Source organism: Oryctolagus cuniculus, chromosome 7, assembly GCF_051225735.1.
Source record: "Oryctolagus cuniculus isolate XC-2025 breed Fujian yellow rabbit chromosome 7, ASM5122573v1, whole genome shotgun sequence".
Lineage (NCBI taxonomy): Eukaryota > Metazoa > Chordata > Mammalia > Lagomorpha > Leporidae > Oryctolagus > Oryctolagus cuniculus.
In genome coordinates, this window is record NC_142873.1 from 33,050,958 (window position 1) to 33,066,149 (window position 15,192).

Here is a 15,192-nt window from a genome sequence, read left to right on the forward strand (position 1 = left end):
TCTGGCTGTGTCCCTGGTGCCTGCTTCATGCACGTTGTTGACTCATGGCTTTCTTTACAAGACAAGCTTCTGCAGGGAGCGTATTGTGAGATCCTTCTGAACACCGGTTCTTTCAACAAGTGCTCATACTGAATGTGTCCTGCGTGCCTAGCTACACATAGTCCCAACCCGCAGAGACATGATGCTCATAAGGGAGCCACTCATGGCCCTCCTGCCAGCCCGCCCCAGGATCACACCAGGAAGGGAAACCCAGAACTTTGGACAGTGATCCCTGAGTTCTCTGTCTCTCTGTCTCTCTCTCTCTCCAGTGCATCAGCCAGTCTGCCTGTTGGGAGGCTGGCCCAGGCCTCTTCTGGCTCTGGGCTCTGTGAGGATGGGAAAGGTGACAGGGCTGCCATTGAGTACTTTGAGCTCTTCCAAGGAAAGGCCCTAGGGAAACCCTGCCGCCACAGCAGTGCGCTCACAGGCCCTGGGGATGAAAGAAACAGCTGGCTATCTCTCCATCTGCCCTCTTCCCTTCACCCCATGCTTCAAGCCAATTAGAATATTCCACACAGACGGGATCCAATGAAATGTTAATTGGAAAAATAACAGGAAAGATAATACATGCACTTCAGGCTGAGAACTATTTCATTAAACTGGGCTCTGAAAACAAGACAGCCAATTAAATTACTTCCCACTTCACTCCCTCATGTTCCAGAGACTATGGAAAACCATTACTTCTAATTAATTAGGAAAAAAAGAAAGGACTCTGCACATGCATATCAGATGGACAGAGATGGAGAGGCCACCCCAACTTACTCTGTGCGCACCTGCATTCACACACACACACACACACACACACACAGCAGGACGCTAAAGACTCATTTGCCTCACCTAAAGAATTTCATGGATCTTTTGGAATAGCAGGAAAACAACCTGCACCAGCAAACTGCTCACACAATCAAAGGGACATGCCTTTTGGGGACATTTGTTGCCGAAGAATAAACAGCTTTAAACTCAGTTGGATTCCAAACCGTCTGCAGCCCAAACAAGGTTTTGTCTTTTCCTCTTCAGTACAGAAGTGGGCATTTCCAAGTCCATGCTCTGTGTCAGATGCCATGTCCATTGGCACACGGTGGCCCTGAGAGTGACTCTGAATTTCTTACAAAGGTTTCACGTAAGCCGCTTTTGGGACCCTCACTTTTCCATCAGTGAAATCTGAAGGAAGCCTCTTCCCAGGGTCGTGTTCATCCCCTCCAAGGTGTTTCAGCCTCTGAGAACACATTAGCAGAGAGCTCTGAGCTCCTTGTGCCTTGCCTTGGAGGAAAGACAAAATTCACCCATGCCACTCAAGTACTTCTGTACAGAGAGTATGCTAACACAGACACCTGTGTAATATAACAGACATAAGAGGATTAATATAATAAAATGATACAGTCGTGAATATCATCATCATATAAAGCAGTTGTCATGATGAGGTCAGTTTAGCACTGATGTCACCTTGATATCTCTCCAGGATGACCCTAAGCAGCAGTCAGACGCAGGTTGTCTCAGGGCCTCTGCACACTCACACTCACAACCTCCCCACTCCCACCCCTGCTCCTGCTATCTCTGTGCCACACAAGGTATCAAGGGCTGGCCGAGCCTAGCGCATCCTGTGCCTCTGACCAGTTGCAGCCAGTCTCATTGCAGAAAGGGGAACTGACATTGACTGATGGCAGAGAGCACAGAGTGAACAGTTTCTAGAATGTTCTAGACTATTAAGTTCTGGTTAGTAGAATGATGCTGTCAGCTACCTTCACAATTGGAGCAAGTTACTTGACCACTTAAATAAGCAATTTGAGATGTATTTTCTTTCTAAAACTGAAACCCTGCATAAGACCTGAAAAAGCAACAGTGTTAATTTGTAATTATAAAAAAAGCTTGTGTCATGATAGCAATACATCTCTGTAAGCAAACTCAGTCCATCAAAATCCAAGGATACCAAATAGAAAAATGATCAGGCACGAAAGCAGAGAATGCCCAGTGCTTAGCTTCACATCATGCTAACTCCCTTCTTGCATTCAAAACTACATTTTAAGTTACTTTTTTAAAAAAGATTTTATGTATTTATTTGAAAGGTACAGTTAGACTTAGACAGAGGGAGAGGGAGAGAGAGAGGTCTTCTATCCACTGGTTCACTCCTCAGATGGCCGCAATGGCCAGAGCTGAACCAATCCGAAGCCAGGAGCCAGGAGCTTCTTCTGGGTGATCCATGCAGGTGCAGGGGCCCAAGCACTTGGGCCATCTCCCACTGCTTTCCCAGGTCATAAGCAGAGAGCTGGTTTGGAAGTAGAGCAGCTGGGACACAAACCAATGCCTATATGGGATGCCAACACTGCAGGCAAAGGCTTAGCTAACCACAGCATCATCCCTTTAAATTACTTTTGAAATTCAGTTCACTGACTTCTTATTTAGGAGCAAAAGTAGAACATAAAGCAATATATGCAAGTACTCACAAAAAATAGTGGCAACAATTTTTATTTTTTAAAGATTTATTTTATTTCTTTGAAAGAGTTACAGACAGACATAGAAACAGAGAGGTCTTCCATCCACTGGTTCCCTCCCCAGATGGCTGCAATGGCCTGAACTACGCCAGGAGCCTCTTCCGGGTCCCCCATGTGGGTACAGGACCCAGGGAAGGTCTACTGCCTTCCCAGGCCATAGCAGAGAGCTGAATTGGAAGAGGTGCAGTGGGGACTAGAACCGGCACCCATATGGGATGCCGGAGCTTCAGGCCAGGGCTTTAACCCACTGTGCCAGGGTGCTGGCCCCAACAAGTTTTATTTTTTAAAAAAATTGATTGTCAGCATTGAGTGGAATACTTAGATGCATATTCAAGAATAAATTTTAACATAATTGGAGTGTTAGCTGTAGAGTTCTGGTCAGTCAGCAATTTGTGAAAATCTCTTTCTACATTCATATAGATGCTAAGGAATAATGCTATGGGAGCCTGCTATTTCTACCCATTTCTCTAGATCTTTCTGTGCCTTGCTAATGGGTTATGAATATAGTTGACTCAGAATTCCTCACTATCACTTTCTTTAACCTTTTTCTGGAACTGTATGAAAGTTATAGACCCTGACTATAGAGAAATGCGTATGAAAATGAGTATCCAAAATTCTTTAAAAAATTTCAGAGTCATCTTCCCCTGGACATCTAGTTATGGAGCCCTTATTTTGAGCATCTGCTTCTTAAGGAATGGCATGTCTTTGGTCATTGTTTCAATGTCCACTCTATTTACATGTTTCCATGTCCACATACAGGTGTCCTGGTAGGACAAGGCAAGTCCAGCAAGCAGAACCACACGGCAGAGACTGAGGAGAAGGAAATGAGCAATGGCTGGTGGCTCCAGTAGCTGAAGGCCTGGACAGCTGGTTTTCCATTAAAACGAGTGCCATCCTGCCTGTCTCCTCACCACCCTCCCTTCCACGAGCAGATCCCTCCTCTCCCCACTGTGTGCCACGTGGCACTCGCCATGGATGGGCCGACTGGGCTGGCTGGTTGGCTCATAGGGAGCTGGGTTGAAGTGGGAGTTGTGCCTGCTGTAGCATTTTGTGTATGGAGAGATTGGGTTCATCCAGATCTCAAGTCCATCCCCGACCCTCCAAATAGATGAAGAGCTGGCCAGTCTGAACTTCAAATACTCAAACCCTGCCTTCCCTCCCTATACACTTTTGGGTGTAGAACTGAAGGCATATCTATGTCCCCTCCTCCTCTCTTCTCCACATGGGTGGCCCGTGTCACTCTTGAGATTCCGTGAAGATCTCCAATCCTTGGAGAGCCAAGGCCAAAGTCACCTCTTGTTTCCCTACCATGGCCAGGCTGGGTGCTTTCTGGTGACCAAGGGCAAAACATATGTCACCAGGAGAAGTGGGGTGAGGGAAGAACCACCCTGAGGGCAAAAATGGGATGTGTTCTTTTATTTATTGGTTATTTATTGTCTTGCTTATGGATTTATTTATTTATGAACTATGTATTTATTATAGAGTAGAAAACCCACCTCTGTCTTTGAAGCATCAGCCCCAGAATTTGTCTTGTTGAGAGCACAGCGAATGATTCTTCTCTGAAGTCACAGAAAAGAGGGGGAAAAACTCTCCCCGTGCCCAACACCTCCACCCCAGCCAGGTCTTCAACTTGAAGTGGGATAAGTAACCACCAGCTAGTGAGGACGTAAACCCGCACCAACAGCAGAGGCCTCCTGACTGGTCAGAGTGCTCGGCATCCTCCCCAGCCTGCCCTTGCCCTGGTCTTCAAGTCCGGGGGTGCTCCCAGCTCTCCTTTGTGTACTGGGCTGGGGACTGGCCAGCAGCTCCAGCCTGACCATTCAGAACTCAACTTATTCTGCTGTGGTACAGTATTCCTAATACCAGATGTACATGGGGATCATCTGAGGGGCCTAAAAAACATACGCATGCCTGGTCCCCTCCCCTGATCCATTACAGCACAGTCTGTAAGGGTGGAGCCTGGGCACTGGTGTTTTTGAAGTTGCTCAGATGATTCTGACGTGAAAATCAGGTTGAGAAGAACCTTAGTGACTGTCCTCTCTGTCTTCCCTCTCCACCTCCCAGCTCTTCCTCCTTGGGTTCCCAAACTTCCTCTGGAGTCCTCTTCCCATTCCTCAGCCCTTCCTTCCTCACTACACCTTCCATGGGCTCAACCAACCTGGGCAGATCCCTGCAAAGGGGCCGGGTCCCAAGAGGCTGCTGTGTACCCTAAGGCTGCTGTCTACACACAACCTGGGGGCTACTCCTAGACAATATGCTGCTTTTCTAGGAGCAGAAACCCACCCCCTGCAGCCTCCCTTTCCCCCTGCATATCCCCTGCACCTCCCCCAGCTCCTAAATTCCAAACATTTATAGGCCACTTTGGTGACATTCCTGTCTCCAAGTCCCAAGCTTGATAGATAGTAAGGCCCTGTAACCCAAGGTGTGACTATGTCTGCAGAGCCACCTGAATTAACTAAGTGCTGCTGATGATGGAGGAAGGGGTCATTTTGTCCCCAAGCCAAGCCTTCCCCCAGCAACCTGGCCACTGTGCATCCAAGTCCTGGATGACCAGGATGGATGCCTCCCCCTTCACATGGGTGGGATCTCTGTGCCTGAGTGTGTGTGTGTGTGTGTGTGTGTGTGTGCATTCACTGTCAGCATACAAGCCATCTGGATCTGCAGGGATGCCAGATTTTACTTTACACATCATTCCATTTTACATGAAAACGACAGAGGACTCTCACTGTCTGTCAGTGGACTTCCACTGCGCCGCACTCCTGAGCCCCAGTGAATTCCGTGTGAGGCGGATATGCAGAATGTGGTAGTGTATGTGGCCTGGGGAGCCCTGTGATGGGGGGAGAGCTCGTTCTGCTTGCCCATCTCCTTCCTCTAAGCAAGTTCCTGAGCCACCTGTGACCACACACACGCACACACACACACATACCACTCGGCTGCCACCCATTCCCCCTGCAGCGTTGCACATGGCCAGGCCCCCTTTTCTCCATGCATCTACGCGTCCCTGCCCCATGTCCCATCTCTCAGGGTCCTACTCTCTGATAGGTGACAGATCAGTCAGTGGGTGCTAAAGAGTAGAGTGTTCCTCCTTCCTGGGTGTCATTGACATTTCCACAGGGGCTATAGATAATGCCTTAATTGGAAGGACTGGCTGAGAGGTGGGAATTTCAGGCACAGAAGTGGGCCAGTCAGGGAGATCATTTTTTTTTAACAGGAGGGCATTTTGGAGCCCCGCCCTCAATCATGCCTCTCTCTCAGATCAGCCCTTCAGAAGTGCATGAGCACAAGCACACTTCGTGTGCAAATCCCATCATTCTGAGACACCGCCTTCACATTGGCTCTGTCTTTAAAAGTAGAAAAGAAAAAAAAAAAACATTAAATTAATTTAAACCTCTTTGGGAATGTAGCCTATTTTTCCACCAGCCACCAGCCACCTGGCCCACCCCAGCCCTGTCCCATTTCCCTTTGCCATCTTCTCTTTTCTGCTCGTCCCGTGCCAGTTACTTTACTTGTACGTGTCCTCTCTGCTCCCCCTCCCCGCTCCCAAGGTACGCCCTTCCTTTGCTGTTTTTCCCTGGGAGTTGTGCTGTTTTTCCATGTCGTCAAGGGCAGAAGAGCAGACTGGGAGCATGAGCATGTGTGCATCACTCTGAAGAAAGAGAAACCAGGTATTCTGCTGCAGTTTGGAGAAAAACCCAACAAAGGAAGAGACGAAAGCTGGCTCTGCAGAGTGCCTTAAAAATGACTTTAATTAGGAAATTCTGAGTCGTCAGTCTTTGGATGTTACATAAACTCGAACAGATGTTGCATTTTACTTCTCTGGGATTAAAAAAGTTAAATACAGTATGTATTCGACAACGAGAGATGTTTTCTTTTTAATTTGGTCCTGAATGATGCAGTGCGTGGTTGGTTGATTGGTTTTTGTAAGACAGGAGATTTTTTTTTTTAAGATGTGTTTATTTATGTGAAAGGAAGAGCTACAAGGAGGGAGGGAGGGAGGGAAGGAGGAAGATGGAGAGAGAGAGAGAGAGAGAGAGAGAGAGAATGAATCTTCTATATTCTGGTTCACTCCCCAAATGGCCAGAACAGCTAGGTCTGGGGCAGGATGAAGTCAGGAGCTGAGAACCCCATCCAGGTCTCCCTCCATCCAGTCTCCTGTGTGGGTGGCAGGGCCCAAGTACTTGGACTGTCTTCCACTGCCTTCCCAGGCAAGGGGAAGCAGAAAAACCAGGACTCAAACCGGCGCTCCGGTATGGGATGCAGGCATCACAAGGGGAAGCTGAACCTGCTGTACCACACACTGGACACCAGTGCCTGGTTTTCCACAAAACCTGAGGACGGCTCTAGGAGCAGGCAAGCTCTGGAACACACAGGGGGCATATGCATGAATCCCATCCAGCTAGGAGAGGTCTGGAAGGTCAGGCAGGATGCAGCAGTCAATGTGATACAGAATGCAAGTCTAAGATGAGAGACAAGCATAGTGAAAAGAAACGGATCCAGGGTTTCTCCCCAGAGAATTGCTGTCTGATTTAGTGCTCTGGGACTATTGCAACAGAACATTGTGTGGCCTACACACAAAGGAAATTTATGTCTCCCAGTTCTGGAGGCTGAAAGTTCGAAATCAACGTGTCAGCACAGTCGTGGTCTGGTATGGGCCTGCTTGCTGGTTCATGGACAGCTTTTTCACTGTGCCCCGCTGTGGTGGAAGGACAGATAATCCCATTCTTAAGGGATCCAGTCTCATGAGCAAATCCCCTCCCAAAACTCCCAGTTCCCAGTAGCCTCACCTTGAGGGTCAGGATTTCAACACATGAAATTTGGTGGCAACACAAACAGTACACCATAGCACCACCCTAGTCTGTGACTTGGTATCGTGAAAGTGGGAGAAGAAGAACATTCTAGAAATGTAGAAGAGAAACCTTGCCTTTCATCCCTTCCACACAACCCTTCCTTTTTTTTTTTTTTTTTTTTGACAGGCAGAGTGGACAGTGAGAGAGAGAGACAGAGAGAAAGGTCTTCCTTTTGTCGTTGGTTCACCCTCCAATGGCCGCCGCGGCCGGCGCACCGCGCTGATCCAATGGCAGGAGCCAGGAGCCAAGTGCTTTTCCTGGTCTCCCATGGGGTGCAGGGCCCAAGCACCTGGGCCATCCTCCACTGCACTCCCTGGCCACAGCAGAGGGCTGGCCTGGAAGAGGGGCAACTGGGACAGAATCCAGCGCCCCGACTGGGACTAGAATCTGGTGTGCCGGCGCCGCTAGGCGGAGGATTAGCCTAGTGAGCCGCGGCGCCGGCCCACAACCCTTCCTTTCTTAGATGTCCTTAACCAGTGTCTGCTTTGCTTTTGCTAAATGATTTTCCTGTAGCTTAGCATTTGCAGTCTAAGATCTGACCACATGAGGCGAATTTTGGAAGTCTGAGTTCCTGAAGGCAGTTAAATTTCTTGGATGTCACCTTCTCTCCCTGGGAGATACGTCTTTAAGTGATCAGACCTCATCTAAGCTGGAGTGGGATTGTTGGGTTGGGAGGGAGGGAGATCTTGACACCTATTCAGATTCTTGGAAGTTCCTGAAGGTGGGAAGAAAGTGAGAGTTCCTGGCTCTGTTGGCCTCAGCCTATCAGAACCCTCTTCTCCCTCTCCCACCTCCTGCACCTGCTTCTTCCTGGCTAGTTTGGAAGCCAGTGCCTAGCTGGTAAGTGCTTGGTGTCATCCAGATAACAGCTTCTCTCTCTCTCTCTCTCTCTCTCTCTCCCCCCCCCCCCCTCTATTGGTCCTTTTATTGAAATCTGCCATTGCTGTTTTTCACCAGTTGAGAGAGCAAGGGGTAGATGTCCTGGTGCCATGGGTTGATCTCCTGTTTGAGTCACCTGCATTCCATATCAGAGCACTGGGTTGAGGCTGGCTGTTTTACTTCTACTCTAACTTCCTGCTAATCCATCCTGGGAAGCAGTGGATGATGCCTCAAGTGCTTGGGCCCCTGCCATTCAAATGGAAGACCCGGATGGAGTTCCAGGGTCCTGGCTTTAACTGGCACAGCCTTGGCTATTGGGGGCACTTGAGGGATGAACCAGCGAATAAAAGATTCTCTCTCTCTCTCTCTCTCTCTCTCTCTATATATATATATATATATACACATCTGTGTGTGTGTATATATATGTGTGTGTATATATATATATACACGTGTGTGTGTGTGTGTATACATATATTCAAGTAAATGAAAAAAAATAGTAAGAAGGCAACCCAGGTACTGAACTATGGGATGATAAATTATCTCACTTCCAGAAAAAGGCATTTGAAACAAGAACCACCTCATGCACATAATGGTAGGAGCAGATGCACCTTGAAACACAACACCCTACCACCACTGAGCCCGTCGAGCAGCACGGGCCTAACCGTTGGAAGCAGCTTGAGAGGCGCATTTCCTTTCTCTCCTGGAAAGCAGGGTCTGGCCGTGCAAGGACACTCGGCACTTTTTCCCAGTTCATTCATTTTAGGAAACAGCGAGCTGGCAATTTCACGCTGCAGGCCGTGTGTGTAAAGACAGCTCAAATGTCTGAATGAGGATTGGTGGAACATAGTGACAGCTGAGGCAAACAGAAATTATAAGTGACATATCTTTCTCACTTAAAAAACTGTAGAGTTCCGTGTTAAACTGTAATGATTTGGAAAATGGAACATGTGTTTGACTTTTAAGAAACCAAACCGCCATATATGTTAAAAAGACACTGGGTGAGCAAAGACTGGGTAAGCAAACAAAGCTATTTATTTATTGTTAGCTGCACTAAGAAATGCAATAGCCCATGCAGGCAACTTGGGCTGCAAGCACAGTCACATTGTTTGTTTTTTCAAGTTGGTTACTTGAACCCTCTTGCATCCTGTTAGCAGGAAGCACACTAACCCCTTCCTAAGGTTTCCTGAGTGCACTGCCCCTAATTTCTCAAAACCCTGAGTCTTCTACTAAGGGTCAAGACATCAAGCAGAAAGGACAGATTTTTTTAAAAGATTTATTTTATTTGAAAGACAGAATTACAGAGAGAGGTAGAAACAGAGAGAGAGGTCTTCCATCTACTGGTTCACTCCCCAGATGGCTGCAATGGCCGGAGCTGAGCCAATCCGAAGCCAGGAGCCAGGAGCTTCTTCTGGATCTCCCACGTGGGTGCAGGGGCCCAAGCACTTGGACCACCTTCTACTGCTTTCCCAGGCCACAACAGAAAGCTGGATTGGAAAAGGCGCAGCTGGGATTAGAACCGGCACCCATACGGGATGCCAGCGCTTCAGGCCAGGGCTTTAACCCACTGCACCACAGAGCCAGCCCCAGAAAAGACAGAATACTAACTGCTCCTGCCTTCACTGGCTGCTGCCTGAAGGGAGATGGCAGCCACATGCTGCTAGGATGCCCAAGACACAAGCTGTCACCTTGCTACACAACTCTAGACCTGATGCTGTGCCCAATCACTGTTCTCAAAGCACAATGATGCCAAGGGGCCTGCAACCTCAATGTACTCAGTCCAACAGCCTAAATGCCACCCCCCAAAATCAGTGTCCTCACCACTTTTCCTGGGCTTGGAGCCCAGGCCTACACCTCTTCCAGGGCCTAATGGCTATCCCAACTTCAAAGCATGGGGAACAGGAGTCAGACTATCATTCCTTGCCTTGTAGAAAGTCCCAGGCTGCCTTTGCAAATCCCTCGATGCCTTGCATGCTCCACATCCCTTCTCCCTGCTAACTAAAGGAGACCACTGGTGTGATCTGCAAAGCTAGTGCATTCCTTATTGCAGCAGACACCATGTGCCCAACTATTGTAGATGCTAGGAATCCCCAGGCAAACCAAAGAGACACAAATCCAACCCTCATGGAACTTCCATTATATTGAGAGGAGAGCTAAATGACATAGTAAGTAAGGAAATTGCATATCATAGGCAGTAGAAGGTACTAGGGGAAGGGAAGAAAAGAACAGGCAGGGGAAACCAACAGAGCTGGAGAGCTGCTTCCAGGTGATTTTATGTCTAGACACCAACTAGAAGCAGCTGTCAATTACATTTATTACTAAAGCTAATGTAATCACTTTGGCCTCTTACACACACTCTAATATCTGTGTTAATGAGCATCATCTCCTGCTGAAGCCTTCAGATCTAAACCTTATCTATTCCAAAGAAAAATCAATTATATTGTCTTATGGCAACCACCAAAGACTCCTTTTGTATGGCTGTGAACTATGAGGTGACTTTCCCAAGGCGACATGGCTGTGGGGTGCCACAACGAGGATCCCAACATGACTCTTCTGAATCCAACATACAACTTTTTTTTTTTTTTTGGACAGGCAGAGTTAGACAGTGAGAGAGAGAGAAACAGAGAGAAAGGTCTTCCTTCTGTTGGTTCACCCCCATAAATGGACACTACGGCAGGTGCACTGCACCGATCCAAAGTCAGAAGCCAGGTGCTTCCTCTTGGTCTCCCATGTGGGTGCAGGGCCCAAGCACTTGGGCCATCCTCCACGGCACTCCCAGGCCATAGCAGAGAGCTGGACTGGAAGAGGAGCAACCAGGACAGAATCCAGCACCCCAACCGGGACTAGAACCCAGGGTGCTGGTGTCGCAGGCAGAGGATTAGCCTAGTGGGCCTCGGAGGCCAGCCACATATAGCTTTCTTAATGCACCTGTAGAGACCATAGGACATGAAGCTGGGAGATTTAAAACTGAGGTCCAGCATTGCCTCTTACTAAGTGCAAGAAGCTTGGCAAGTTGCCTGCAAACATAAGATAAGACCACATGAGAAATTACATTATACATCATAAGACTCAGTGAAAAACGGAGGCTTTGGGGTAACTGCAGGCTGTCTCAAAGCCTCGCTTATCTAATATGATTCATTAAGTAAATAAATACAATTAAAAGGATTTGTTTTTATAATATATCATTGCACACAACCCCCAAAGCAACTCTTACACCAAGTTGGAAAAATTAATACAGTATATATTTTCTGTCTATAAACTAGTCCATCTGATTCAAATGGATTCGAATGTAGGTGTCCTCGGAACACACTTGTGTAAGTGCACTAAACAGACTGTGGAGGCACTGAGGCATGGCCCTTGTCATGAGTCTCAGAGCTCAGGTATGGAGGGAAGGAGTTCCACGGGTCGGAAGCCAGGGGGTTTGCCATCCTGTGCCAGGCTTGCCTCCTCTTTGTTATCTCTGAGCAGCGAGTGTCACGTTGGCTTGAAAGGCAGCTGGTACTGAGTCCAACAGTCTAAACTGGTAAGACTGCATTTGTGCTTACGAGATGAAAACTGTTAAGAGGAAAGGCATACTCTACTTTCTGAAAGGATCTGAAATCCAGCTGCCTAATCCCTGTGCTTCTACAAAGGGAACATTCTTATCCTTACTCATAAGTTTAAGGCATGGGAACATTCTTATCCAAAAAAAAAAGGAAAAGAAAAAAATAAACCCGCTATAAAAGTGAAAGTACACTTTCACACAGCCGCCAATGTTGCCTGCTCTGTGACCAACACAGACTTTAGAACACAGGGACAGGCGAGTAGCCCTCTCGCCCATCCCCCCAACTTGGGGGATATTCAAAAGTGTCCATTCTCTGCCTTTAAGGTTTCATCGAGATTCCAAGGGAAGTGAGTTAAAGCCACCCAAAAGGCAAAAATATCTTTGAAAACCTAGGTTCCAGATGAAGGAAATTGGTGAGTCCCATTTTCAGGGATAAAAACAGCATGAACCGAGACAGATGATAAACAGAACATAAAGGATAAGGCAGATGCTAAAAATCAAGATTATAGTTTCCACAGCATAAATTCAGGTCTCTAACCTGACCAAGGCACAAAATCTATCCTCAAATTGTAGAAATTGTCTTTATCTCCGTCCAACAGCCAAGTCTCCAGTGTAGCAATTCTTCACTCTAGTGATATCTACATTGAGGATGATGGAAATCAATTACTAAGGAAAGACAGAGAGAAATAGGTTGCAACTGATGCTGTCAGGATCCTTTCTTGAGGTTCTAAAAGATTGAGGAAAAATGGTATCTGGTGGAGAATTACCAGATTTTTCTCTTCCTAACATCTCTCTCCCATCCAGAATACTGGGGTTCTTGGGCAGAAGCAAACTCGGTAGGCTAGCAGTTTCCCTGGGCAATCTTGAGTTGACCTTGGCTCTTTCTTCTGAACTCCAAAATATTGAACTTATAGCTTATAAGGATCCTCAAAGTTAAATGAGACTGATCGCATTTTGAGAATGTGAAGAGGTGGCCTGGAATCTGATTCTCTTGAGTGCTCAATGCTGTAGAAGTATCTCCTCACTAGTAGTGGTAATTCAGGAAAAAGACGTGACAAAACGCAGCTCCCCAATAATTAAGGTCCAATACATCGCCTGACTTCTACCCTCTTTCCTTTCTCAGAGTCAGAGATTCCTTGGCACTTGGACTGTAGAAAGCCTGGAGGTTTACAAAGTCTTGTCAAGTGTGCTATTTTCCATTAGCTCAGCTCCCTGGCTTATGCTGCCCGGCTCAGCGGTGGAGAGGCTGTCAACACAAGGAAAGTCCCCTGAGATCTGACTCAGCACAGGGTCACCCAAGGCTTCACCCTCCTGTGTCAGGTGGGAAATAGGCAGGGAAAGCTCCATCTCACGTTCTGTAAGGTGTGCGCCTCCTCTGCTCACTTCCACCTGCTCTGTGAGCTCCATCATAAGCACCTGCCCCAGAGCTGGAATTCTCTGAACCCTGGTGTACAGGAGGGCTGAGGGCCCTTTGGGGATAACAGGAAGCCATTTATTGTGACTGCAAGTGTTTCTTCAATTCTGTCAAAAAGGCAATCTCGGCAATAGGAATGCCCCAGCAAACCACCTCTTATGGCATGAGAGACCTCCATCACTTGCCCTCCCCAAACATCACTGCAGCTTCTCAGAGGAATGGGCCGCACCTGCTCAGTCAAAGACTGGACCTCCCAGCCCTCACTCAAGCCACCTTTCAGCTGAAGGCTCCTAGAGATCAAAGGCTTCCTCTGCCGCAGGTAACAGGTGCAGAGGAGGCTGTGCCAGCGATCCTTCAGAGTGCCTTGGAGCCCTGCTAAGGCCCCACAAAGGCTGAGAGACACCTCCCATCCCCAGCCCGGAGGAATCCCTCTCACCTAGGCCCATTCTGGGAAGGTCAGTGCCCAGTCTTTTCCATCATGGTTTGCTCCTGCTCATTCTGCTATCACCCAACCCTTATCTCCTCTATAGAGAAGGGAACCAGGAAGTCTCAGGTGGGTGGGATGAAGACCAGCATTTCTCAAGAGTGATGTGCATTGTGCATGCCAGGGAGTCTTGGGTAACTCAGTGACTAGACAGGCCAGGATCCCAGGGGAAGCAGGAAAAGCAGCAGCAATGCTGGTGGAGGATCCCAGCTCTGTTCTCCTCCTTACCCACTGGTGGGTTCCAGGAGGCAGAAGCCAAGGCCTGTGAACAAGGAACTCCTTGTATCTCAGTTTCTAACACCTGTGTTGCCAAATTACTCACAGAGAATGCAGCCCATGGTGACAGAGTGGTGAGGGGGTGGTCCATGCTGTTTAACAAGCATCCAAGGGTACTTGCTCTGCAGGGGATGCAAAGATGAAAGGACACTGCCTTCCAGTGCCAAGGCCATGAGGACACCTGTGATTGAACTCTGACACAGGGACTTGAGATATCCATGGGAGCCAAGGGTGCAGGGGCTTGGAAACTGAGCAGCTTAAGCCATACCTACCAGATGTGCAGGGCAGGCCCAGTTACCACCCCTCACTCCCATTACCCAGCCCTCGGAAATGTCCATTGCCTCATGATGTACTCAACAGATGTAGGGCACACCTGCTGCGTGCCAGGTGCTGTTCTAGGTGCAGGGGACACAGCAGCAAGCAAAGCAGACAGAAACCTGTGTCATCAGAGGGTTGTACTTCAGTTGGGGCCTGGGGAAGGGTGAGATAATACAATCAATTAGGAAAATCCATGCTATGTTATCAGAGGAAAACAAAGCAGACCATGAGGGTGTGGATCGATGCCAGGTTAAAATAGGGTGGCCAGGGAAGGTACACTGAGAAGGTGGCATCAGAACAGACTTAGAAGAAGGGCCAGGGGCTGGCGCCATGGCTCATTTGGTTAATCCTCTGCCTGTGGCATCGGCATCCCATATGGGTGCCGGGTTCTAGCCCAGTTGCTCCTCTTCCAGTCCAGCTCTCTGCTGTGGCCCGGGAAGGCAGTGGAGAATGGCCCAAGTGCTTGGGCCCCTACACCCACATGGGAGACCAGGAGGAAGCACCTGGCTCCTGGCTTCGGCACTGGCCGTAGCAGCCATTTGGGGAGTGAACCAACAAAAGGAAGACCTCTCTCTCTCTCTCTCTCTCTCTCTCTCTCTCTCTCTCTCTCACTGTCTCTACCTGTCAAATAGAGGAGGAGGAAGAAGAGGAGGAGAAGGAGCAGGGGAAGGGGCAGGGGAAGGGGCAGGGGCAGGGGCAGGAGAAGGAGAAGGAGAAGGAGAAGGAGAAGGAGAAGGAGAAGGAGAAGGAGAAGGAGAAGGGAGCCAGAAGGTGCCTATAGCAGAAACTCCCTGATGTTGGCAGAAGGAACCAGCCTCTGACTGCACAGCACAATCAGCAGGGTTTATGCAGAGTTACTGCAGGGATGCAGCCCTCACTGGACACAGGCTGACAGTCAGTCTCAT

General features: G+C 48.4%; 1 protein-coding gene across 3 annotated transcripts in view; it reads left to right on the top strand.

The window, feature by feature from the left end:
• The window catches only part of FAM78B (family with sequence similarity 78 member B), a 125,124-nt gene that overhangs the window by 96,552 nt on the left and 13,380 nt on the right, over window positions 1-15,192 (top strand). For 2 of the 3 annotated variants that reach the window (XM_002715822.6, XM_089299644.1), the window contains one exon: window positions 3,288-6,386. The exons of the other annotated variant lie outside the window; for it this stretch is intronic. Coding sequence is in view for 1 of the 2 variants with exons in the window: in XM_089299644.1 (XP_089155770.1) it covers window positions 3,288-3,342 (55 nt within the window). In the remaining variant the exon portion in view is untranslated. Of the gene's footprint in view, window positions 1-3,287; window positions 6,387-15,192 lie in introns of those variants that run through there. 3 annotated transcript variants of the gene reach the window in all.